The sequence below is a fragment of the Phycodurus eques genome, chromosome 18, assembly GCF_024500275.1.
Source record: "Phycodurus eques isolate BA_2022a chromosome 18, UOR_Pequ_1.1, whole genome shotgun sequence".
Classification (NCBI taxonomy): domain Eukaryota; kingdom Metazoa; phylum Chordata; class Actinopteri; order Syngnathiformes; family Syngnathidae; genus Phycodurus; species Phycodurus eques.
The window spans coordinates 1,854,599-1,881,357 of NC_084542.1; the positions used below are offsets into that span (position 1 = coordinate 1,854,599).

The following is a 26,759-nucleotide window of genomic DNA, read 5'->3' on the forward strand; positions in this document are numbered from 1 at the left end:
TCGAAAGCTTAAACTGTGACAAAAATGTCAGCGTGTTTTTCATAGCAAACGTTAGTAGACGTTGAGAAATGTCATTTTAGGGTATGCGTTGCAACAGTGAAGCATCATGTACCGCATGGGGCCAAATAGGCTGGTGTGATATCAGTCGGAGGAATGCCTATTGCCTTCCCCTGTGCTGTCAACACAATAACACCAAGTGCCCGCTGACCTTCCATCTGCAGCTGCTGGCCCGCGAGGCTGATGGGAGTGCTCAGAGGAAGGTAGAAACCATAAACACCAGCAGGGGGGACAGTAAACACACGCTGGAGGTTTTCACTTTGTTTGAATGCATTCAAATACAGTTTAGTCACAGGCGTTTTGGTTAGAACTAACTGCACAAAAATACGATTGCTCTCTCAACCAGTACTTGCACTGCAAAAAAAAAAAAAAAAAAAAAAAAAAAAATGTAATTTTTGGGGGGGAATTTTATTGATATCAGCCACATTTCCACATTGTTGATTTTACTTTTCCAAGTACGTCCAAAAAAAAAAAAACAAAAAAAAAAAAAAAAAGCTGTACAGCAAGCAAAAGCACCAAAATACAGTTTTTATGTACCTTACAAGCAGTGTTGGGAAGATTATTTTGGAAAAGCAGTTGGTTACAATTACAAGTTACTCTGTTGAAAATGTAATAGCAGTGTAACTATTTCAATTACTTTGTCAAAGTAATATAACTCATGACATTGGATTATATTTTGATTACTTTTCTTATTTTTGAAGGAATGCATCAACAGGACCCTTGGATGTTTCCTCTAAAAAGTGGATTGAAACCATTCGGCATTATTTTGGAATCAACTACATATTTACACAAATAGTAGAGTGATAGCAAAACAGGAAAAGTAAATACATGATAAAAAAAAATGTGTTTGTTGCATATACCATACCATGTTGACCTAAAGACAAATGTGCACAATTAAGACAATAGTGGTTCATAGGACAACCCAGATAAGTGAAAGTTCCATAAAAAGTCCAGAATTATAAAGATGAAACTTCAAATGTAACTAAAATTGTAGCTTATCATTGAAATTTCCAAAAGCAACTAATTTAATGCATTACAATTACGTGCACATTTTGTAATGAACTTACTTAATAGCATTACATGTAATTAGTTATTCCCCAACACTGCTTCCAAGATATCAGAGGGCCTTGAGACATTGTCCAGTTCCATTCTTGAAGGTCCAAATGAAAAATTGGAGTTTTTAAGCCCAACTGAGATAACAACTTTAAACATCGAGACTGAGAACAAAGGCGCGCCTGGAACTTTCATAATTCCTGCCAGGATATCTGCTTTCTTTTATTCCACCAGGTAAAGACTTAGTATTTAGTATTTGAATCAATGTTGAAAAGGAAATACAACATGGAATTGTTTATAGATACAGTTACGTAGGTCAGGACACTGACGAAGGTTTCATGAATTTGCCTTTTTACGCCGCCACGGTGGATTTGAAATAAACAATCGACGGGATTAAAAGGTTACACTCGAGTTACATATTTTGTGTATTTCTAAAGCGGTACGGTGGTTTATCAAGAAAAAAAAAAAAACCCCAAAAAACACCAAGACCACCTCAGAATAATCTCTACTGTGCTTTCATCTTTTCCACTTTCTTGATGAAGTTGTTGATGTCCTCAACCATCAGCTGGGGTTCTTCCATGGCTGCAAAATGACCCCCACGAGCCATGTGTGTGTAGGTGAGGAGGTTATGGAACTTCTGTTGGACCCACAGCTTTGGGGTGTGCATCAGCTCGTCGGGGAAACATGCAAACCCGGTGGGTACGGACACCGGTATCCTGGCAGGAGTGGATTCATGGGTTAGATCTGCATTTGTATTCCCAAAGGACAAAGCTATATGGGGTACCGCATTTCCTCAAAATAATGGAACATTTCAGGACCTGGAGATCATTGACAAAGATGAACCAATTTAAACAATTTCAAGCATTTGGTTATTTTTACATACAGTAATTTGGGCCTCCAGCTCATAAAACCCACAAAATCAGGAATTCCAAAAAATGGAATACTGTACATACTGTAATACTCAGCCCAACTTTTGCAGGCCATAAATGTTTTAAACGGAGTGTCACACGCTAATCATAAATTAAATTCAATCGCTTCAGTTTGGTTCAATCGTCTCAGTTGGGTTCAATATGTGGAAGACTGCAGACTTGACAACTGGCCAGAAGACCACGATTGATACCCTCAATGGGATGGGTAAACCCCAAAAGTTCATAGCTAAGGAGTGCTGTGTCCAAGCATATCAATGGAAAGTCTTAGTGGAAGGACAAAATGCACCAGCAAAAGAGATGACCGTTGGCTGTCAGCGGGGTATCAAACAGAGAAGATTCAAGAATCTAGCAGAGATTCAGAAAGAGTGGAAGAGTCACAGCTTCAAAAACCAGCACATTCAGACACATCCGGGAGATGGGCTACAAGTGTCGGGTTCCTCGGGTCAAGCCGCTTCTGAGCCTGAGCCGACGTAGGAATCGTCTCAACTGGGCCGAGGAGAAGAAGGACTGGACTGTTGGCCAGTGGTCCGAGGTCCTCTTTTCCAATGAAAGTAAAGTGTGCCTTTCATTCGGGAATCAAGGTCCAAGGGTCTGGAGGAAGACGGGTGAAGAACAGAACCCAACCTGCTTGAGGTCCAGTGTGAAATATCCACAGTCAGTCATGATTTGGGGTGCAATGTCCAGTGCAAGTGTTGGTGAAACTCTGCTTTCGTAAATCAAAGGTCACCGCAACCGTCTCCCAGAATGTTTTGGAGGACTTCATGATTCCTTCTGCTGAGGATCTGTGTGGAGGATGCAGATTTCATCTTCCAGCAGGAATAGCGCCAGAAGCACCAAAACCTGGTTCGATGCCCTTGCCATCACAGTGCTTGACTGGCCAGCCAACTTGCCAGAACTAAAGCCCATTGAGAATCTATGGGCTATTATCAAGAGGGGCAAATTAGGGGCACCAGAGCCACAAACAAAGAAGAACTGACAGCAAGCAGCAAGGAAATCTGAGCTTCCATCACTCCCAGACAATGCCACAGGCTGATTGTCTCAACACCACGGCACATCGAGGCAGTGATTAAAGCAAAGGGAGTGTAATGTTGGTTTGACCTGAAATGGAAATAAATAATCGTTTCCATGATATTCCATTTTGTTTTTGGAAAGGGTCTGTATATAACGCTGCTACAGTGCAGTGCACGCCTCCTCCGCCTTTCTAACTGTTCCTCCACCTGCTCCCTGCTTTCACTGCAGATAATGTCATCTGCGAACATCATGGTCCATGGGGATTCCAGTATAACCTCATGTGTTAGCCTGTCCATCACCATTGTAAACAGGAAGATCCCTGATGCAGTCCCACGTCCACCATAAACTCCTTTGTCACACCTACAGCTAGGGTCGGGCGTCGAGAACCGATTGTAACCGAGTAACGTTCCGGTTCTCCCAGACTCGTTCACATTTTTAAATTCCCCAGTTTCGATGCCTAGTCCGCCAGCCCCTAAGAATAAATGGCGAAAACCAACGAAGAAGCAGCAAAAACCAAAGAAGAACACGTACGAAGACGTGCTAGTGAACAAGTGTGTCTTGACTTTGTTCAAATGACTGGCCAGTCGCCTCAGTGCAACACTTGGAATAAGATTATATTGTGCCAAGGAGGCTTTCACGATGCCAACATTGAGCAAGCTAACGGGGTAAACGGTTGGTTGCACTTTTGCATTTACAGTCGTCGGCGTTTATTTTAGTCTTCAAACCAAAGTAAGAGCCAATGACAGAAAAAAAAAAAATGCTTAAGATTGAGATCAAACTTCACCGTAGCAACTTGACATCACGATGAATTGGGACAAAATTCACATCGTCTCACAGTATCACAAACATGAACCTTGTGCCTCATCGGCGGGTAAGGAAAGGAATCAACGTTTTATAGCATTTGGTTCCATCCATTAAAAAACATAAAATTAAGATTTTTTTAAATTTCAACCCACCGGTACCTCGATCTACAAAGACGCAATGCAGCTCCTTCTGACCATTTCTGTCGATGGCAAAGCTTGTTTTGCGGTTACCTTGACTCTTGTACTGGGATTCTGGTACCCCGATAGGGCGATCTTGAGCTGGTGTTCTGCAAAACCAAACTGCAACATTGTTTGGAGTGGGCATTAGTCCCATCTCCAAACTGAAGGCGAGGTTCCATACAACGGGGGATGTCAGAGACAGGTCGCAAAGTGGGTGACCCCCTCCCCCAAAAGGACCGTTCCCTAGTTCGATTCCCAAAGATTCTCGATTCGGATTCTTTTAGGGGGCTGGGTCAAAAAGGTTTGCATGGTTTAAATAAAGGGTTTCCAAATTATGAACATCCATCTTCTTAGCAGCCCACAACATAGACTCAAATGAACATTTGACTCGAGGTTCTTTAAAACCAGTATCAATATCAAACCTATGAGCTAAAAAGGTGTGGAACTAACCCAATTGACTTAATACTCATTCATTAATGTTTCAGCTAAAAGTTAAATATAGCATTGTTAAAATCGTTATTTGAATTGTCTTAACTATTTCATTTTATTGTTTCGCTCACCCGGTTGACTGAGCGCTAAATTCACTGGCAGCATTGAAATAGTAAAATAAATAACTAAAATCATGATTTTAACAATGCTTTGTAGCTGCCCCTGTATTTTGTTTTATCACGTCAAAGGGTTTATATGTGCAAGTGTTAACTTGACTTGTTTCAAGCTTCTCGGCTTTTATTTTGAAGGGTAGGCATTTTGGCACGAAAAGTAACTTCACACGGCACCGCTGATTGTTTTTTAATTAATTAATATATATATATATTTTTTTTTTTTAAATAAAGGATGGACCCAAATGCTCTAAAACGCTGATTCCTTTCCCTACCCACCGATGAGGCACAAGATTCGGGTTTGTGATACTGTGAGACGTTTATGTGAATTTTGTCCCAATTCATTGAGATGTAAAGTTGCTACAGTGAAGTTTTAGCCCCATGTTAAGCCAGGTAATCATTTCTTTCCATATTTTAGCTTTAACACCTAGACATTGCAATTTACAGTGGTGTGTAATATTATCTGATTGAATTTCTTGACCAATGTGTTTCTACCGATAAAGGCCATCTGCATTGGAATACACAGTCTCAACGGCCACCTTTTAATATGACTTAACTCACTTGCTGTGGGGAGAGTCGAGACGGGAAAAGTTTTCCTTATAAAACCTCATCGAGGGAATGATGCAGCCAGACGTCCAGTAGATCATCACGTTAGTCAGCAGGTCGTCCAGCGAGAACTTCCTTCAAGACACGCACGCACACGCGCACATCACCACCATGCCATTTTGTTAACACCACACCTTTTTGTTAATATTCAGTCATTCGTTCCATATGAATTGAGCAAAGTCAATCTCCTCTCTTTCCTTTGAGGTCTTTTTGCATGTGCTTTCCATTTTACTGTATTAGTCTGAGCCAGTTCACAGCTGGTAAACAGCCTGTACATACTGTACATACCTGTAGAAATAGACATTCATTTAGACACATTGTATATGAATTCATAACTTGCATTCTGTACGCATATGTAACAAGAGATATTTTGCGCAATAGTGGATATAGGAAATAAATACAAAAATGAACGACAACATTTTTACCAGAAGTACATTGCACAAAATAGAATCCTAAACTATTGTTCATGCATAAACTATCCAATCCAATCTATCAGCAATGCTATTTGTTTGTTTGCAAAACAGAGTGCCGAGTTATGATTTGGACTTTGGAGATCTGATAAATGATTTAACACCTGCGTTCCTTACTATGGTTGAAAACAGACTCGGTAAAGACTAATCAACTGTTTTAAGAATCTGATTATTGCAGCCCCTTTATCAGATTTATCAACCACACAATCTCAGTCAGCACCTTATCCTACCGTAATTTCTCTTGTATAATGTGCACCCATGTATAATACGCACCCCCAAAGTTGACCTCAAGTCTGTAAAACCCTTCTACCTATGTATACTGCATTTTTACAATGCACGATTTTGCTTCTACCCATATGATCAAAATATGACTCAGTATTTTGTTAGTATTTTTCAAAGAATTATTCTAAAGTTAATTAAGCACTTTATTTGAACACATGATACTTTCCTTTTATTTACTTGCTCTTATTTTGATATTAACAGCCCTACTTTTATTTAGTAAATGAGAAAACACATAGTTGTGCTCATATGTTTGATTACCCAGGCAGAATTTGTCAGATGGGTACAATTCTTGACAGAAAACATGAAGGGCCAGGCGTAACACATTTAATTTTATTTTAATGGGATTCAAATTAAACAGTCAAACATTTCAAAAAAGCATTATCAATAAACAAAACATAACCATAAAGAAATTAATGGCGGTTGTTGTTCAGTCATCAGTCATATTTAAAAAAAAAACATTTCATAAATTCTGCCAGGGTACGTAAACTTATGAGCACATCTGTACATATATGCAGTCATACGTACCCGTCATATTGGAATGAAAGTGTAGGCTACACCTTTTTCATAACCACTAGATGGCGATGGCATATGGGAATGAAAGTGTACAGCTTTTTCATAACCTCTAGATGGCGGCATACATTTGTAAAATGGGGAAAAAAAACTTTTTTCCATTTTCTCCTATACCTATGTATAATGGGCACTATTGACTTTTGACAATTTTCTTGGGGGGAAAAATGTGCATTATACACAAGAAATTACGGTAAGTGTTTTCCTCTCCATAGACAATCATTTGAAAAAAAGGAACATGCGCATCCATCCATTTTCCTCTGCTTAACCGAGGTCGGGCAGCGGGGGCAGCAGCCTCAGCAGGGAAGCCCGGATTTCTCTCTCCCCAGCCACTTCCTCCAGCTCTTCCGAGGGGATCCCGAGGCGTTCCAGGTCAGCCAAGAGACATTGTCTCTCCAGCGTGTCCTGGGTCGTCCCCGGGGTCTCCTCCCGGTGGGACGTGCCCGGAACACCTCACCAGGGAATCGTCCGGGAGGCATCATAATCAGATGCCCGAGCCACCTCATCTGGCCTCATCTGGCGCCTCTCAATGTGGAGGAGCAGCGGCTATACTCTGAGCCCCTCCCGGATGGCCGAGCTTCTCACCCTCTATCGAAGGGAGAGCCCAGACACCCTGCGGAAGAAACAAATTTCGGCCACTTGTATCCGGGATCTTTGGGTCACGACCCACAGCTAGTGACCATAGGTGAGGGTAGGAACGTAGATCGACCGGTAAATTGAGAGCTTCGCCTTTCGGCTTAGCTCCTTCTTCACCACAACGGACCGATACAAAGTCAGACGCCGCACCGATCCGCCTGTCGATCTCCCGTTCCATTCTTCCCTCACTCGTGAACAAGACCCCAAGATATTTGAACTCCTCCACTTGTGGCAGGATCTCATTCCCGACCCGGAGAGGGCACTCCACCCATTTTCGACTGAGGACCAGGGTCTCAGATTTGGAGGAGCTGATTCTTATCCCAGCCACTTCACACTTGGCTGCGAACCGCTCCAGTGGGAGTTGGAGATCATGGCCTGATGAAGCCAACAGAACCACATCATCTGCAAAAAGCAGAGATGCAATACTGAGGCCACCAAACCGGACCTCCTCTACGCCTCGGCTGCGCCAAGAAATTCTGTCCATAAAACTTATGAATAGAATTGGTGACAAAGGGCGACTTACTGCCGGCAATGCGGCCCAAACTCTGACACTGGTCGTACAGGTACAGCCCGTATCAGGGGGTTTGGCACCCCATACTCCCGAAGCAACCCCCACAGAACTCCCCGAGGAACACGGTCAAACGCCTTTTCCAAATCCACAAAACACATGTAGACTGGTTGGGCGAAGTCCCATGCACCCTCGAGGACCCTGCCAAGGGTGTAGCGCAGGTCCACTGTTCCACAGTCAGGACAAAAACCATACTGCTTCTCCTGAATCTGAGATTCGACTTCCCGATGGACCCTCCTCTCCAGCACCACTGAATAGACATTACCAGGAAGGCTGAGGAGTGTGATCTCCCTGGAGTTGGAACACACCCTCCGATCCCCCTTTTTAAAAAGGGGGGCCACCACCCCAGTCTGCCAATCCAGAGGCACTGTCCCCAATCTCCACGCGATGTTGCAGAGGCGTGTCAACCAGGACAGCCCCACAACATCCAGAGCCTTTAGGAACTCCGGACGAATCTCATCCACCACCTCGGTGACCACAACCCCAGAGATAGGAGAGTCCGCCTCAGAGAACCCAGACTTTGCTTCCTCATGGGAAATCATGTCGGTGTAATTGAGGAGGTCTTCGAAGTATTCTCCCCACCGACTCACACCATCCCAAATCGAGGTCAGCAGTGCCCCATCCCTACTATAAACAGTGTTGATGGTGCACTGCTTCCCCCTCTTGAGACGCCGGATGGTGGACCAGAATTTCCTCGAAACCGTTCGGAAATCGTTCTCCATGGCCTCAAAGAACTCCTCCCACGTCAGAGTTTTTGCCTCAGCAACCACCAAAGTTGCATTCCGCTTGGCCAGCCGGTACCCATCAGCTGCCTCAGGATTCCCAAAGGCCAAAAAAGCCCGATAGGACACCTTCTTCAGTTTGACGGCATTCCTCACCGTTGTGGTGTCCACCAACGGGTTCGGGGATTGCCGCCACGACAGGCACCGGCTACCTTACGGACACAACTCCGGTCAGCCGCCTCAGCAATGGAGGCATGGAACATTATCCAATCGGACTCAATTTCTCCCGCCTCCCCCGAGACGTGGGTGAAGTTCTGCCGGAGGTGGGAGTTGAAACTCCTTCTGACAGGGGATTCTGCCAGCAGACCCTCAAGAATACGTTTGGGGCTGCCACGTCGGACTGGAGTGATATTATTGGAAATGACTGCCATTTTCAATTTCTTGAGCAAGAAAATCAACTTGTTAGTGAAATATGGACCATAAAGACCCTTACCTCCTTTCAGCACCTTGCCTTTAATAAATGCCTGGTCAGCAGATGAGTAAATAAGCACTCGCGTCACAATATGAGGAACTAGGGCAGAGTACATCAATGATAGCATATTCTCTGTACTCTCTGTCTTTTCCCTCTTTTACTGTACCTAGTGAGTCCTCCGTCCTCCAGGTTTCTAAAGTCTTGATGTGACCACGTGGAGAACTTCTCCAGAATGTATGCAGCCAGACCGACTGGTGAATCGTTCAGCCCTCGACCTAAGAAAAAAAATAAGAGCATAAGAAGATGAACTGAAATGATGATGATAAAAAATAAAAAAAAAACTACCAATCTGCCTAACACACGCACGCGCACGCGCACACACACACACACACACACACACACACACACACACACAGAAATAAATGAGTCATCTGGGGCAATGGTCTTATGTTTGTTGCTCTTGGTTCTCACCTGCGGTGTCGGGTTTGGTGGCCTGGATGTGCATGTAGCCAGTCTCCTTGATGGACTCCACAAACAGTTTTTCCATGCAGGGGTAGAGACGCTCAAGGTCCACGCTGGTGAAGCCGAACAGCTTCGGGAAGTGACGGCCAAGCAGGAGCGATAAGGTCATGGTCAGTCCAGGTTTGGAAGGTGGAGCAAAGTTCACGTGCAAGGCTTTGACAATCCTAAAGAATATGGACAGTGCTTTAGGTTATTCTCGATGTGCTTGGGATTTCTCCAGGTACTCCTGCTTCCTTCTACCTTTAAAAAAAAAAACGAATTATGTTAACAAATCCTGCGTGGGTTTTCTCCGGGTACTCCGGTTTCCTCCCACATCCCAAACATATACGTAGTCAATTGATTGAAGACTCGAAATTGCCCGTTGGTGTGAATGTGAGTGCGAATGGTTGTTTGTTTATATATGCCCTGCGATTGGCTGGCGACCAGTTCAGCGCGTACCCCGCCTCTCGCCCGAAGATAGCCGGGATAGGCTCCAACACGCCCGCAACCTTTTTGAGGATAAGCGGTATGGAAAATGGGTGGATGGATGGATGCATTCTCAATTGCCCATAGGTGTGAATGTGAGTGTGTTTGGTTGCTTCTCTTCAGTTGTCCAAGACGCTTGTGAGGAGAAGCAATATCGAAAATGAATGCATATTTTATACATACTTAGTAAGTAAATTATTCATAGTGTATGAGGTTAAGTGGTTTTTACTTCTTCTTTATCTTCTTAAACTTGTGTGTCTGAATTCCTTTTCTTGCATTCTCTGCCCAGGGGCACAGCACAGCTTAGTGGTGATTTTTAAATTGGCAAATGGGGAGTAATGATTGAGCCCCACTCTGCCGAGAAACAAGTGGTCGGGCAAATGCCAAATGTGATGAGGGGAAAAAAAAAAAAAAAAGAAAAATCTGTTCGCTCACCTGATGATTTCTAATGGTACACTAATTTGTCGCAGAACATTGGCTGGGAGCCAACAGCGACATCTAGTGGACAAAATGATGTGCTGCGTAAAAATACTGTGGAATAATGGCAGATTCGTCAGTGCATCATCAATTTGTCACCGTACCGTGGCCAACAGTCGCATGTCAATAAATAAATAAAAATTAAATCCTTTGTTGGTCTTCAGTTTGTCCGCAGGACTGATGCGTTCAGTATAAAGAGGTTTTCGTAGTTTCCTGTCGTAATATTTTCAGGGTTCCTACGCATCTGAGATTTCAAAATGTCATACTTTTTCCAGACCCAAATTTCCAGACTTCTCGGTGAAAGAAAAATGTAAATACATTTGTGACATCTGAGTAAATAGATGTCTCATTCTGATTCTTTATATGCCACTATGTCACATAACAATTTCAAGACAATTATATCCAAGTCATGTCACTCACGCAAATAAAGACTAAACCGAGAAGACAAGACAGTGGGGTATGACTCACAGCTGCCACCTCCCCCATGTTGGCGATGTCAAACAATTTCACACAAAGTCTGCATTTAGCGGTCTTTAGCCATTTGGGATCCTTAGCCAACCAGTATTTGTGGTTAGAATTTATGAAGCAGTTGTCAGAGAATTTACATCTACGCATTATGAGTTACGTCAATGATCACACAAGATCGGACGCGTATACTTCCTTTACATACTTATACGGCGACGAGGACAGCGTCTGGTGTACGTCAAGTGGACCTCAACCTAGTTAGCAGCTTCCCGTCAAATCTTGATTCCTGTCTTCAAGAGACGCCTTCCCGACCAAATAGTTGGGGAAGACTATGTGGTTAATATTCACCCATTACGCGTGAGGCTCCACCCACTGGCGTTGAGAGGAACTACAAGAGCTAGAACTTGTGGACGTGCCTTGGTTTAACAGAAGATAAAATGCCCGTTTTGATATCTCGCAAACTCTGTAGAAATATTCCAAATGTATGTCTTGGTGTCTGTGTCACTATTCTCAGTTCGGCAGGTCCCATCCGCCACGGCCAAAGTTTAAACAATGATTCTATGCGTGAGAGTACAAAGTTGGGAGTGTTTTAGATTAATATGATTTTAAACCCATTTCCTCAAATTTGTAGACAAGATTCAGGCTGATGGGTGTGGTCTCCTCCAAGCCGGCAATCCCTCTTCCTACGCCCCGCCTCTGGGGTATTTAACTCTGAATTTACGAGAGTTGAGGCTAGTCTTGTTTTACTTCTACTTGTACCTTGCTGGCAGCTCGCCAGCCGGGTGGCCTCCGGCCAACCCCCTTCCCGTTCTTTTGTTCCCTTCGTCCTCGGGCGCCTCCGGGAGCCACCGCGTGCGCAAACGCCCGCCGCAACCAATCCGGCTGCGTTTTCGATCGAAGAAGTCGGCCATGCGGCTCCGATCGCTTTCCCTAGCCACGATCGGTCGGCGGGGCTTCAGCGAGCAACTGCCGGCATCCGGGACGGGTCCCGGACGCCTCTGATGGCCAGAGCTCGGCCCGCCACCAGGTCAACCGGCAAGGAAGTTATGAGCGCATCCCAAACGGGACAACAACTTTCCTTTCCTATTTCTTTTTTCTTTTTGTGCATCTGGTTTTCCTGCAACCAAACCTGCTTCGTTTCCGCCTGAGGAAGACCACCCCCAAAGACCAGCTGATCTGAGTTCGTGAGTCGACACTATATTTTGTGTGTGTTCTGAGTTTAAGTAAACCTCTGTAACCTAGGACTCAAAATGTCGTAGAGTGTAGCAACCTCCAGATTATGACACTGATGAAAAAGGTTTGTCGTCATTTCGCCTAAAGTTAAACTTGTAAAAAGTGACGTGGTGCCCTTTTCCCAGACATTAGTTTGATTTAAACAATTAAATTGAAAATTACGATAAACCGGAAGTAACGCAAAAGTCGCTCCCGCCTTATTACTTTCTCCTAAATTCATTATTCTTATTTGACGTATAACTGCTACAGCAGTGTTGGCACAGTTACCATGAAAATGTAAGTTACTTTACTGCTTACTTGATTTTCAAACTAAGTGAGTTACTCAACTGATTTGATTTTTAAAAGTAACTGAATTAGATTAAAAGTAAGAATTAGTTACATTCAGCAGATGTCGACAACTCCTCCTCAACATAAAAATGACGGTTTTGTCAATACTTTATTGAAAGTGCATTTCAACAATGTTTAAGAATAAAGTTTTTTAATCCAAAATAAAATAACCTTTTTTGACGCAATATACTTTTTATTAGAAATAATAAAGAAAGTGTTTCTGAATTTCACTTAAATAAGATACCGTAATTTCTCGTGTGTAATACGCACCCATGTATAATACGCATCCCAAAGTTTACCTCAAAATTCTGGAAAACCCTTGTACCTATGTATACTGCATTTTTACAATGCATGATTTTGCTTCTACCTAAATGATCAAAATATTAAGTATTATCTGTATTTTGTGAGTTTATTTCCCCAAGAATTGTTCCGAAGTTAAGCACTTTATTTGAACACGTTTTTTACTTGCTCTTATTTTGAAATTCACATCCCTACTTTTTAGTAAATTAGAAAACACAGTTGTTCATATGTTTGATTATCCAGGCAGAATTTGTAAGATGGGTACCATTCTTTCAAAACATGAACAGCCAGGTGAAACACATTTAATTTAATTTTAATGGGGTTCAAATTAAACGGTCAAGCATTTCAGAAAAGCATTATCATTAAACAAAACGTAACCATAAATAAATGAATGATGGTTGTTGTTCAGTCATTAGTCAACTACAAAAACAACTATATTTTACAAATTCTGCCAGCGTATGTAAACTTAATGAGCACAACTGTACATATATGCAGTCATACGTACCCCTGTCATATTGGAATGAAAGTGTAGGCTACACCTTTTTATAACCACTAAGTGGCGGTGGCATTTTAGAATGAAAGTGTACAGCTTTTTCACAACCACTAGATTGCGGCAGACGTTTATAAAATGTGAAAGTTTTTTTCCATTTGACCCCAGAACGCCTCACGGCTCCGTTTCAATATATTTCGCCTTTGTTTCATAATATAAAGTTGTTTTTTTCTGTGCCGGAGGATAGTTGCCTCCGTGAAGTCGATTAATCCCTGATAGTTGGACACCACGAAGGGCATGAACTCTTATACCATGGTTACATGCCAACGAAAATAATGAACCTACCGATTCATAATTGTATACGTTTTGTAGTTAAACTGGAAAGTTGTACTTAAACCATTTATTTTCCTCTGCACCGCCTGACTATGAAGAGTCATTCCAATCCCATAACTTTCTAAGGGAATGTAAATGTAATTCATTACGTTTTCAAATAGATTTCCTAGTGTTACAATGGTAAATAACCACAGGTATGATGATGAAATCAGTTTTTATTATTACACTGTAGTTTATATTGGTTTGGATAAAAGCATCATTAATTTCGGAGAAAAGAATAAGCCGGAAGCGATGCCTGCGTTACTTCCGGTTTAGCGTGATTTGAAGTTTAAGCGTTAAAATCAAAATATATCATCTCGAAAATGGGCACCACGTCTCTTTTTGGGATGTGTAAAACTTCCGGACAAAGTGACGTAAAACCTCTATGTCTCGTAATCGGAAGGCTGCTACAGGAATTAAGGTAAGAGTTCTCGATAACCAGAGGTCTTTTGTCGAACCCAAACACACACAAATGATACAGGTAGTGGATTTTTATAGAAAATGTAATGAGCTCTAACAGGGGAACAATGCAGAGAAAAAGCAAAACAAAGGACAGAAACATTGGCAGAAGGAGGCTGGACTTGTGATGTGAGGGTGGAAAGAGCATGCGCAGTGACAGTCCATAGAACTGGGGTTCCTGTTCTCAAAAGGGGAGATAGATGTTAATGTTACTTTTCCAGCCGAGGATTATTTTGTGGTTTAAAACCAGTGGGATAAAATATTCATTATCGGATCCAAGGTAATGAAACCGGTTTCCATCTTTACATTGTCACGCACACATCCTCTTTAATCGCTGTAATGAATGTTTTCAATTCTAGACGGTTGTTGAGAACACTAATATTTGCAATCTGCCATTTGTCTTATGTGGGGTGAAACGTCTCATTTGACCCGCTCCGGCCATAAAAGGGGCCGTAGCTGGGATCAGAAAAGCTTTTCTGGAGTTTTGGTCTCACCCCGACCAACTCGCCGACGACCGGGCCACGCAGGACACATCCGATGATCCCCGGCTGCAGCTTCCTGCAAGCGCTCCGAGCCACACTGCTTGGGGGCCCGAACTCAGTACGAGGGGATGGAGGCGGGCGAAACACGTCCGCTCTGAACGTCTGGCAAACAGAGACACCCGAGAGACGTTCTGCCCGGGAACTCGTTGGCCTCCTGCTTTTCCTCCTTTTTTCCTTCCTCCCTTCCGTCGAATCCACCTGTTCCCGGTGCGGATCGGACCGTCCGAACACTCGGGAGCCTGACTCCCCTGCCTCAAACGTGTTCCAGACACGCAAGTCCAACATTGCGGTCTACTAAAACTACAGATTAGTGCATATTTGGGTTTATTTTAATGAGACCAGGAGTCCTCAGCTATACGCATTCACTCCACGCTCATTCTGGTCATCTCACGTCACAAATGCCTTCCTTCCCCAATGTCCGTCTGTACCTTGTTTGTTTTGTGTTTGCCTGTGTTTAATCCTGTAGAAACCCCTTTTTCATATTACATTCGAGATGTCCCTTTGACAATGTGTGGCGCACTATGAAGTGCAAAATGCAACAATGGAGACCTCAGACTGTTGAGCAACTGATATATGCATTGTGCTTTACAAGAATACTTAACTTTATTCATAATTTCATATGTACCTGTGGCTAGAAAGCAAAATGTGTAGTCTCTGTCGCCGAAATGCACGGATCCAGTCACTGAATGGGGAGCTCGATCATTGCCAACAACCTCTCACAAAATCCACTCTCCTTTGTTCTCACTCATTTCCTCTTCTTTGTGGCCATCCGCTTCTTCCTTAACAATTGCACTACGTTTTTGTGGTTCAATAACAACAACAACAACAAAAAACAGAACAGTATGTTGCATGTGCAGCCTCAAAATAACAATTACTTACTGGTAACTGGGGAAAATTCTGAGGGGCTGTTTACTATTCAATTGAATTTGATCACAATATATACGACATGCCGGAAGCCTTGAGCAGTCGATAGAAGTTTCAGCCAATCAGAATTTTCCCTGCAGTCTGACTCCTGATTGGTTGACAATTGCGGCACATTTGTAACGGTCAGGAAATCGTAAGTGTTTTTTTGCTCAATTTTTCCAGTTACGAGTACGTAATTGTGGCCCATATCTAACGCCATAATACAGGATAGCAGTTTTTCCAGTTGTTAACGTATCAGTCGATGGATGTGAGGCCTTCAAACACTTCGTGTGTGGCAAAGACTTGCCTACTGTAATTATTTTGCAATGGTCCAGTTCCGTCGCTCAGTGTGAACAATGACTGTCTGTTGGGGGGCGGGGGTGTCTTACTTGGGTTCCAGTTGAGCCATGTTGGTGGTGACAAGCCAGCCCCAGTCTCCCCCGTGAGCATAGAACTGTTGAAAGCCCAGCCGTCTCATCAGTTTGTGGAAGATGCGAGCAGCGCACACTGAATCAAAACCTGTTCAAATGTAAATTGGGGAATTGGCACTGCGTCGGAGGGGTGGCGGGGGATAAATGATTGTACATTGCAATGCAATACCTCAACAATATCTTTCTCAGAGAGAATGTAACATTGGCTGACTATTCAAGCTTGCACTTTTGGGATAGCGTCCCAGACGGCAGACGCACCTTTCTTATGTGGTGCTTCTGAGTAGCCATATCCGGGTATGGATGGGCACACCACCTCAAACACAAGGGCCTGGGGGTCTGATGGTTCTGTTAGCAGTGGAATTGTCCCATAAAATTCATAGAAGGAGCCTGGCCAGCCATGAACCATGATGAGAGGAATAGAACTGGTCCCCTCTGGCACTCGTTTGGGTTTCACATGCACATAGTGAACATCAATGCCTGGATAGGAATTGGGGAGGGGGGGGGGGGGACGAAATCAGGACAATGAGCTAATACGTTAAGTCGGTGCGTGTCAGCAGCAGAAACAAACCTTCAATGTTGGTTTTAAAGTGAGGATATTGGTTAAGTTTATCCACTTGTCTCCCCCAGTCAAAGTCATTCCTCCAGTAAGAGACGACCTTCTCCAGATACTCCGAGTTAAAACCATAATTGAACTGGCTGTCTTCCAGTGAGGGAACTGGGCGCGTTTGGTCTATTCTTCTGTGTAGGTCCTGAATGAAAATGATATCAGTACAAATTCGCAAAAACATTATTACTTTGTTATTTCCCCACAGAGAAAAGCGCAAAGGTATAATGACGACGGCGATAATGACAACAAGGTTTGATCATAGGGGCAACAATACCTCCAGCTCTGGATCGCTGGTGGTCACTTTAAAAGGGTAGGTGGTGATGTCCTGCTCGCCATCAGGTACTGGACCGACCCCCCACCAACCATCCTCTGTCTTCAAAACATGGCTGCCTCTTCTTAGCACCAGCCGGAAGAGGATTCCTCCAACCGCCAGAGCAATCAGAACCTCTATGAACATGCTTCCTGAGCAGGGAGAAGGGACAAATAGAGACAGTGGGGATGAGGCGAACCCATAATGTGATAATATCCAAATATCATTTTGAAAATGCACAATTTGTTTGTTGAACTAAATGTTTAGAATGACCATGTCCAGCCCTGCCTTAAGTTCCAATACTTCTGATTTACAAGCTCAATCGCATACCTGTATATTGCATGAAGACCAACATGACAACTATGCATCTTTGAGGACGACACATGCTCAAGTAAAATGGCCACAAGTTACCCATGAAAAACGTCATCTTCGTTCAACCTTTGTAAAAAAAAAAAAAATTGTTCAGGGGGAAAAAAAAATTCAAAAAAATATACAGTCCACTTTTTAAATATCTTCAATGTCGATATCAGCATTCTTAATTTGAACGTCTTTCAAAGACCATGAACTGTAAAATAGAACAGGCAACATCAGCTACAAAATAACTCAAATAACTGCACTCAGAGACAGCAAGAAACGGAGAGAGTATGCATTTTCACAGTTATATCCCAAAATAAAAAGTTCAATGAAGTGATATTACTATATGATTACGTTATGGCCTCTTTTCTTTTTTTAAACCAGGCCGATAACATCATAACGTAATAGGTTATTACACTATTGGCCAAAAGGTATCAGAACCTTTATTGCATTATTGTTAAGTTATGTTACGTCATGGGCCTATTACATTTTAAAAGGGGCCACTTCACTACGTTATAGGCCATTAGCACACGATGGGGCATCTACAACATGAGACGAGATTCGACCACAACCCTCTTTATTTACAAGGACCTAGGCAAAGATCTGTGCAGACTTGAATGGCTGGAACAGTCTTCCCATGTCGCTTTCTGGAACAAATGGCTACGGTCAAAGGAAAAACTTGACCTCAAATCAATTATCGATTGTTGACAAGCCAGCCCCAGCCCTGAAGCCGGCCGGGCGCACCCAGGTCAGCAGTGCCCTCCTATGTCATCTTATAGTAATCATATACCGTGTTATTTTGCTATTCTGTTAGTATTTTTCCCCACTTTTTGCTTTCTTTTCTCTGTGTCCCCCCCCCCCCCCCCCCCCCCCCAAACAACCACAGGATGCGGATTTTCAACTCCCCTGTTACACGGAAAACTGCGCCAGCCTAAAAAGGCATACAGGTCCACCATTTTGCTTGTTCCAAGCAGCTGAAAAGGACACGTTGAAAAAAAAAAAAAATAATAATAATAATAATTGAAATAAATCAATAAATAAAAATCAAAGAGAGAAAAAAAATTAAAACTTGGGTTTTTTTGTTTGTTTGTTGTGGACACTGGATATTCTGAAACACATTTCATTAAAATTGACACGAATTGAGTAGACTGAAATGAACATAAATGATAAACTGTTTCAGCGAATGTTAAAAATCGTCAAAGATGACAAACAACGGGACGTTTGCATTAAAAATTATGATTATTATTATTTTAAATAATAAGATGATAGGTCCATTTTGATTGACGAGAGGTATTCATCCTATATTTTATAGGAAATTAACAACGTGTTTATTATTCTAGTTGCAGTTTGTTGTGGAACTGTACAACACCAATAATACACGGCTTCCAGTAAGCGGCAGTGCACGCGCAACTACTTTATTATTTTTTATTTTATTTTAGTTTTGAATGAACATGAGGACAAATAATGTGTGTTGTGCGGTGCTACAATTGCACGTGAGCGACGCAGGCCATTTGTATGCTGGGCTCACAATGGACGGTTTGAATCTGGGGCTTACCACGCCAGCACACGAGCCAAGAATTTGCTGCCAAAAACAAAAAACAAAACAAAAAAAAAAAAAAAAAAAAAAAAAAAAAAAAGTGGCAGCAGTTCGTCGAACAAAAAAAACGAACATGGAGGATTATGGAAAAAACAGACGTGCGCAGGCCCCTCGCTTAGGAAATGTGCTCGGCCAACAGGACATTGTAAACAGTCATGATCTTAATGCACAAGACGCCATTTAATACGAATGTTGTTCATGGTTATTAAGTCGAGGAGTTACATAATTCTCAAGTAGACTTTGCAACGTAATCCGTCCGTTTTTTGTTTTTTTTTATTTAAAGCAGAACGATCGCGTTATAATGTAACGTAATGTGAGTGAGCGTGAAACAAAGTTGTTTTTAAAACAAAAAATACAATTTATTTGTAATTTTTGGGGTTTTTTTTTTTTTTACCTGTTGTCGAGCTGCTGCGCGGTGCGTGCGTTGTAGCGACCGCAGTTCTTCTGGCGCTGGCCACTGCCCACTGAAACTTTAGTCCCTCCCCCCTCTGTCCGGATTTAACCCTCTGAACCAGAAATAGAAAAAGAAAAACAAGAAAAAAAAAACAGTTATATCGGCGCAAACTTTTTATTTTTTTATTTTTAAATGGGCATCGGCGTGTGCATCACTGCAGTGAGTAGCTTTTGATACTGCAGACCATAGTTGGGATGTGGCTATAAAATGGAGCCCCACGTCACACTATGAGGGATTACATCGAACTGAAATTATATTTCTAATGCTGAAATACGAGGGGCACTCCAAAAGTAATGAGCCCACTTCATTTAACCTGCTAATAATTGAAATATTTTGTTACCAAATTATCAGTTCCATCCATCCATTTTCTAGCGCTTATCCGGGTCGGGTCGCGGGGACAGTAGCTTTAGCAGGGACGCCCAGACTTCCCTCTCCCCAGCCACTTCATCCGGCTCTTCCGGAGGGATCCCGAGGCGTTCCCGGGCCGGCCGAAGGACGTAGTCTCTCCGGCGTGTCCTGGGTCGTCCCCGGGGTCTCCGCCCGGTGGGACGTGCCCGGAACACCTCGCCGGGGAGGCGTCCGGGAGGCATCCGAATCAGATGCCCCAGCCACCTCATCTGGCTCCTCTCAATGCGGAGGAGCAGCGGCTCTACTCTGAGATCCTCCCGGATGACCGAGCTTCTCACCCTATCTCTAAGGGAGAGCCCGGACACCCTGCGGAGGAAACTCATTTCGGTCGCTCGTATCCGGGATCTCGTTCTTTCGGTCACGACCCACAGCTCGTGACCGTAGGTGAGGGTAGGAACGAAGATCGACCGGTAAATCGAGAGCTTCGCCTTTCGGCTTAGCTCCTTCTTTACCACAACGGACCGATACAAAGTCCGCATCACTGCAGACGGTGCACCGATCCGTCTGTCGATCTCCCGTTCCATTCTTCCCTCACTCGTGAACAAGACCCCAAGATACTTGAACTCCTCCACTTGGGGCAGGATCTCATCCCCGACCCGGAGAGGGTACGGCACCCTTTTCCGACTGAGGACCATGGTCTCAGATTTGGAGGTGCTGATTCTCATCCCAGCCGCTTCACACTCGGCTGCGAACTGCTCCAGTGAGAGTTGGAGCTCACGGCTTGATGAAGCCAACAGAACCACATCATCAGCAAAAAGCAGAGATGCAATACTGAGGCCACCAAACCGGACCCCCTCTTCGCCTTGGCTGCGCCTAGAAATTCTGTCCATTAAACTTATGAACAGAATCGGCGACAAAGGGCAGCCTTGGCGGAGTCCAACCCTCACCGGTAAAGAGTCCGACTTACTGCCGGATATGCGGACCAAACTCTGACTCCGGTCGTACAGGGACCGAACAGCCCGTATCAGGGGGTTCGGTACCCCATACTCCTGAAGCACCCTCCACAGGACTCCCCGAGGGACACGGTCGAACGCCTTCTCCAAGTCCACAAAACACATGTAGACTGGTTGGGCGAACTCCCACGCACCCTCGAGGACCCTGCCGAGGGTGTAGAGCTGGTCCACTGTTCCACGGCCAGGACGAAAACCACACTGCTCCTCCTGACTCTGAGATTCGACTTCCCGACGGACCCTCCTCTCCAGCACCCCTGAATAGACCTTACCAGGGAGGCTGAGGAGTGTGATCCCCCCCTGTAGTTGGAACACACCCTCCGGTCCCCCTTCTTAAAAAGGGGGACGACCACCCCAGTCTGCCAATCCAGAGGCACTGTCCCCGATGTCCACGCGATGTTGCAGAGGCGTGTCAACCAGGACAGCCCCACAACATCCAGAGCCTTTAGGAACTCCGGGTGAATCTCATCCACCCCCGGGGCCTTGCCACCGAGGAGCTTTTTTTTTTTTTTTACCTCGGTGACCTCAAACCCAAGAGATAGGAGAGCCCGCCTCAGAGAACCCACACTCTGCTTCCTCATGGGAAGGCTTGTCGGTGGAATTGAGGAGGTCTTCGAAGTATTCTCCCCACCGACTCACAACGTCCCGAGTCGAGGTCAGCAGCGCCCCATCCCCACTATACACAGTGTTGGTGGTGCACTGCTTTCCTCTCCTGAGACGTCGGATGGTGGACCAGAATTTCCTCGAAGCCGTCCGGAAGTCTTTCTCCATGGCCTCACCGAACTCCTCCCATACCCGAGTTTTTGCTTCAGCGACCACCAGAGCTGCATTCCGCTTGGCCACCCGGTACCCATCAGCTGCCTCAGGAGTCCCACAGGCCAAAAAGGCCCAATAGGACTCCTTCTTCAGCTTGACGGCATCCCTCACCGTTGGTGTCCACCAATGGGTTCGGGGATTGCCGCCACCTTACGGCCACAGCTCCGGTCGGCCGCCTCAGCAATGGAGGCGTGGAACATGGTCCACTCGGACTCGATGTCCCCAGCCTCCCCCGGAACATGAGCAAAGTTCTGTCGGAGGTGGGAGTTGAAACTCCTTCTGACAGGGGATTCTGCCAGACGTTCCCAGCAGACCCTCACAATACGTTTGGGCCTGCCACGTCGGACCGGCATTCTTCCCCCACCATCGGAGACAACTCACCACCAGGTGGTGATCAGTTGACAGCTCTGCCCCTCTCTTCACCCGAGTGTCCAAGACATGTGGCCGCAAGTCCGATGACACGACCGCAAAGTCGATCATCGAACTGCGACCTAGGGTGTGTCCTGGTGCCAAGTGCACGTGTGGACACCCTTATGCTTGAACATGGTGTTCGTTATGGACAATCCATGACCAGCACAGAAGTCCAATAACAGAACACCGCTCGGGTTCTGATCGGGGGGGGGGGGGGGGGTCGTTCCTCCCAATCACGCCCTTCCAGGTCTCACTGTCATTGCCCACGTGAGCATTGAAGTCCCCCAACAGAACAATGGAGTCCCCAGCGGGGGCGCTCTCCAGCACCCCCTCCAAGGACTCCAAAAAGGGTGGGTACTCTGAACTGCTGTTTAGTGCATAGGCACAAACAACAGTCAGGACCCGTCCCCCCCACCCGAAGGCGGAGGGAGGCTACCCTCTCCTCCACAGGGGTGAACCCCAACGTACAGGTGCCGAGCCGGGGGGCAATAAGTATACCCACACCTGCTCGGCGCCTCTCACCGTGGGCAACTCCAGAGTGGAAGAGAGTCCAACCCCTCTCGAGAGGACTGGTACCAGAGCCCAAGCTGCGTGTGGAGGCGAGTCCGACTATATCTAGTCGGAACTTCTCAACCTCACACACCAGCTCGGGCTCCTTCCCTGCCAGAGAGGTGACATTCCACGTCCCTAGAGCCAGCTTCTGTAGCCGGGGGTCGGATCGCGAAGGTCCCCGCCTTCGGCCACCGCCCAGCTCACACTGCACCCGACCCCTATGGCCCCTCCCACAGGTGGTGAGCCCATGGGAAGGGGGACCCACGTTACCCTTTCGGGCTGTGCCCGGCCGGGCCCCGTGGGTGCAGGCCCGGCCACCAGGCGCTCGCCTTCGAGCCCCACCACCAGGCCTGGCTCCAGTGGGGGGCCCCGGTGACCAGCGTCCGGGCAAGGGAAAACGAAGTCCATTGGTTGTCGTCATCATTCGAGGTCTTTGAGCCGTGCTTTGTCTGGTCCCTCACCTAGGACCTGTTTGTCATGGGTGACCCTGCCAGGGGCATAAAGCCCCAGACAACTTAGCTCCTAGGATCACTGGGACACACAAACCCCTCCACCACGACAAGGTGACGGCTCAAGGAGGGGGAAATTATCAGTTGGTAGTTGAAATATTTGTTTGAAGGTTTGGTTCAAGCCTGTCCTGTTTTGGAAATGTAATTGTTGGAGGCCCGTCAGAAGCAGAGAGCTGTGATTGAATTTCTTGCAAGAGAAGGGGAACCATTAAACATTTTCAAAAGGTTGCAAAAGGTTGCATCTTTGGCAGGTCAACAGAATCACAGCAGACATCCGTGTTTTGTTTCTAAATACATTAAATATGGTTGAAGTGCTGAATATATATGCAAAGACATAATACAGTGCTGAATTGTTGAGATACAGCTGAACCATCTTTTCCACCATTTGAATTTTCCTGATTTTGTGGGCGGGGCTAATACCGCTCCGTGCCTTCACAGGCCTGGGGCCTATACTTTCTAGCGGAAGTGCCCTCCCAACTACATAAGTACAAAGTGACTTCATTTCCTTTGGCTATGCTGCTCAGTTGTGAGTTAGCTGTGCTTAGCTGATATACCAAGGCCCATTTACCACTCCTGCGTGCAGTTAGCAAGCTAACGATGGCTACACCCCATAAATGCATCTTCGCTGGATGCCTCAATTTACAGAACAGCTCGGTGAAGTCTTTTCAGCTCCCAAAAAAATGAAATAAGGAAAGCGATGGATTAACTTTCTATAGAGACACGCAGCTGGTGAGCTGAACATCAACACTACCACCCAACTCTGCAGTGCGCATTTTACAACTGACCGTTTTGTAAACTTTCACCGGCGACAACATGGCTTCATGGGTAACTTGATACTACCTGGGCTTCCTCTTACCATACCGCTGTTGTCAGGTGCTATGCTCGGCTGTGACATTATGTCACCAACAATGTGGGTAAGTAGACTTCTGTGCTTATTTTTATGATTATAGTGTGGGGACTTTGAATGTTGGGACTATGACGGGAAAATCTCGGAAGTTGTTTGACAAGATGATTAGGAGAAAGGTTGACATATTGTGTGTCCAGGAGACCAGGTGGAAAGGCAGCAAGAGTAGAAGTTTAGGGGCAGGGTTGAAATTATTTGACCATGGTGTAGATGGGAAGAGAAATGGAGTAGGGGTTATTTTAAAAGAAGAGTTGGCTAAGAATGTCTTGGAGGTGAAAAGAGTATCAGATCGAGTGATGAGGCTGAAACTTGAAATGGAGGGTGTTATGTGTCATGTGATTAGTGGCTATGCCACACAGGTAGGATGTGACCTAGAGGTGAAAGAGGAATTCTGGAAGGAGCTAGACGAAGTCGTTCTGAGCATCCCAGACAGAGAGAGAGTCGTGATTGGTGCAGGTTGTAATGGACATGTTGGTGAAGGTAATAGGGGTGATGAAGAAGTGATGGGTAAGTACGGCATCCAGGAAAGGAACTTGGAGGGACAGATGGTGGTAGACTTTGCAAAAAGGATGCAAATGGCTGTAGTGAATACTTTTTTCGAGAAGAAGCATGTTCATAGGGTGACCTACAAGAGCGGAGGTAGAAGCACGCAGGTGGATTACATCTTGTGCAGACGATGTCATCTGAAGAAGGTTACCGACTATAAGGTTGTGGTAGGGGAGAGTGTGGCTAGACAGCATAGGATGGTGGTGTGTAAGATGACTCTGGTGGTGGGGAGGAAAATTAGGAAGACAAAGGCAGAGGAGAGAACCATGTGGTGGAAGCTGAGACAGGACAAGTGTTGTGCAGCTTTTCGGGAAGAGGTGATACAGGCTCTCGGTGGACGGCAGGAGCTTCCAGAAGACTGGACCACTGCAGCCAAGGTGATCAGAGAGGCAGGCAGGAGAGTACTTGGTGTATCTTCTGGCAGGAAAGGAGAGAATGAGACTGGGTGGTGGAACCATACAGTACAGGAAATCATACAAGGAAAAAGGTTAGCTAAGAAGAAGTGGGACACAGAGGACTGAGGAGAGGCGAAAGGAATACATTGAGATGCGACACAGGGCAAAGGTAGAGGTGACAAAGGCCAAACAAGACGCATATGATGAGATGTATGACAGGTTGGACACTAAAGAAGGAGAAAAGGATCTATACAGGTTGGCCAGACAGAGGGATAGAAATGGGAAGGATCTGCAGTAGGTTAGGGTGATTAAGGATAGAGATGGAAATGTGTTGACTGGTGCCAGCAGTGTGTTAGCTCGATGGAAAGCATACTTCGAGGAGTTGATGAATAAGGAAAATGAGAGCAAAGGGCGAGTAGAAGAGGCAAGTGTGGTGGACCAGGAAGTGGCAATGATTAGTAAGGGGGAAGTTAGAAAGGCATTAAAGAGGATGAAAAATGGAAAGGCAGTTGGTCCTGATGACATTCCTGTGGAGGTATGGAAGCATCTAGGAGAGGTGGCTGTGGAGTTTTTGACCAGCTTGTTCAATATAATTCCAGTGCTTGAGAAGATGCCTGAGGAATGGAATAAAAGTGTGCTGGTGCCCACTTTTAAAGAACAAGGGTGATGTGCAGAGCTGTGGGAACTACAGAGGAATAAAGTGGATGAGCCACACAATGAAGTTATGGGAAAGAGTAGTGGAGGCTAGACTCAGGACAGAAGTGAGTATTTGCGAGCAACAGTATGGTTTCATGCCTAGAAAGAGTACCACAGATGCATTATTTGCTTTGAGGATGTTGATGGAAAAGTACAGAGAAGGTCAGAAGGAGCGACATTGTGTCTTTGTAGATCTAGAGAAACCTACTATGACAGAGTAGGCGGTGAGGTGTTCTGTAGGTGTGACAGAAGAATTTAAGGTGGACGTGGGACTGCATCAGGGATCAGCCCTGAGCCCCTTCCTTTTTGCAGTGGTGATGCATAGGCTGACGGATGAGGTTAGACTGGAATCCCCGTGGACCATGATGTTTGCAGATGACAGATGACACTGTGATCTGCAGTGAAAGCAGGGAGAAGGTGGAGGAACAGTTAGAAAGATGGAGGCATGCACTGGAAAGCAGAGGAATGAAGATTAGCCGAAGTAAGACAGAATATATGTGCATGAATGAGAGTGGTGGTGGTGGAAGAGTGAGGTTACAGGGAGAAGAGATTGCAAGGGTGGACAACTTTAAATACTTGGGGTCAACCGTCCAGAGCAATGGTGACTGTGGTCAGGAAGTGAAGAAACGGGTCCAAGCAGGTTGGAACGGGTGGAGGAAGGTGTCAGGTGTGTTATGTGACAGAAGAGTCTCTGCGAGGATGAAGGGCAAAGTTTATAAAACAGCCATGATGGACGGATTAGAGACAGTGGCACTGAAGAGACGACAGGAAGCACAGCTGGAGGTGGCGGACATGAAGATGTTGAGGTTTGCTCTCGGAGTGACCAGGTTGGATAAAATTAGAAATGAGCTCATCAGAGGGACAGCCGAGGTTCGATGTTTTGGAGACAAAGTTAAGAGAGAGCAGACTTCGATGGTTTGGACCCGTCCAGAGGAGAAATAGTGAGTATATTGGTAGAAGGATGATGAGGATGGAGCTGCCAGGCAAGAGAGCGAGAGGAAGGCCAAAGAGAAGGTCAATGGATGTCGTGAGGGAAGACATGAGGGCAGTTGGTGTTCGAGAGGAGGATGCAGGAGATAGGCTTACATGGAAAAGGACGACGCGCTGTGGCGACCCCTAGAGGGACAAGCCGAAAGGAAAAGAAGATAGTCCACAATAACCATTCAATTTTGAAGTTGAGCCTCCTAACATGATTTTACATTGTATAAGCTATCACCCACTCCGTATGTTTGATTCCTTTTGGCGCATCCATTTGACATGCCCACAGCATCTGAGAGGTGGCACTTATAATTTAAGTTTTGAAACCTGA

The 26,759-nt window shown here is 45.2% G+C and overlaps 1 protein-coding gene across 1 annotated transcript; it reads right to left on the reverse strand.

The window, feature by feature from the left end:
• Nucleotides 1-1,570: 1,570 nt before the first annotated feature.
• Nucleotides 1,571-19,268, reverse strand: ephx1 (epoxide hydrolase 1, microsomal (xenobiotic)). Its single transcript, XM_061704344.1, has 9 exons — nt 19,204-19,268; nt 16,823-17,010; nt 16,510-16,690; nt 16,200-16,418; nt 15,900-16,029; nt 9,427-9,641; nt 9,122-9,230; nt 5,194-5,313; nt 1,571-1,826 (listed from the first exon to the last, which is right to left on the reverse strand). Exons 2-9 carry the CDS (start codon nt 17,003-17,005, stop codon nt 1,616-1,618), a joined length of 1,368 nt encoding a protein of 455 aa, XP_061560328.1. The 5' UTR covers nt 17,006-17,010; nt 19,204-19,268; the 3' UTR covers nt 1,571-1,615.
• Nucleotides 19,269-26,759: the final 7,491 nt, after the last annotated feature.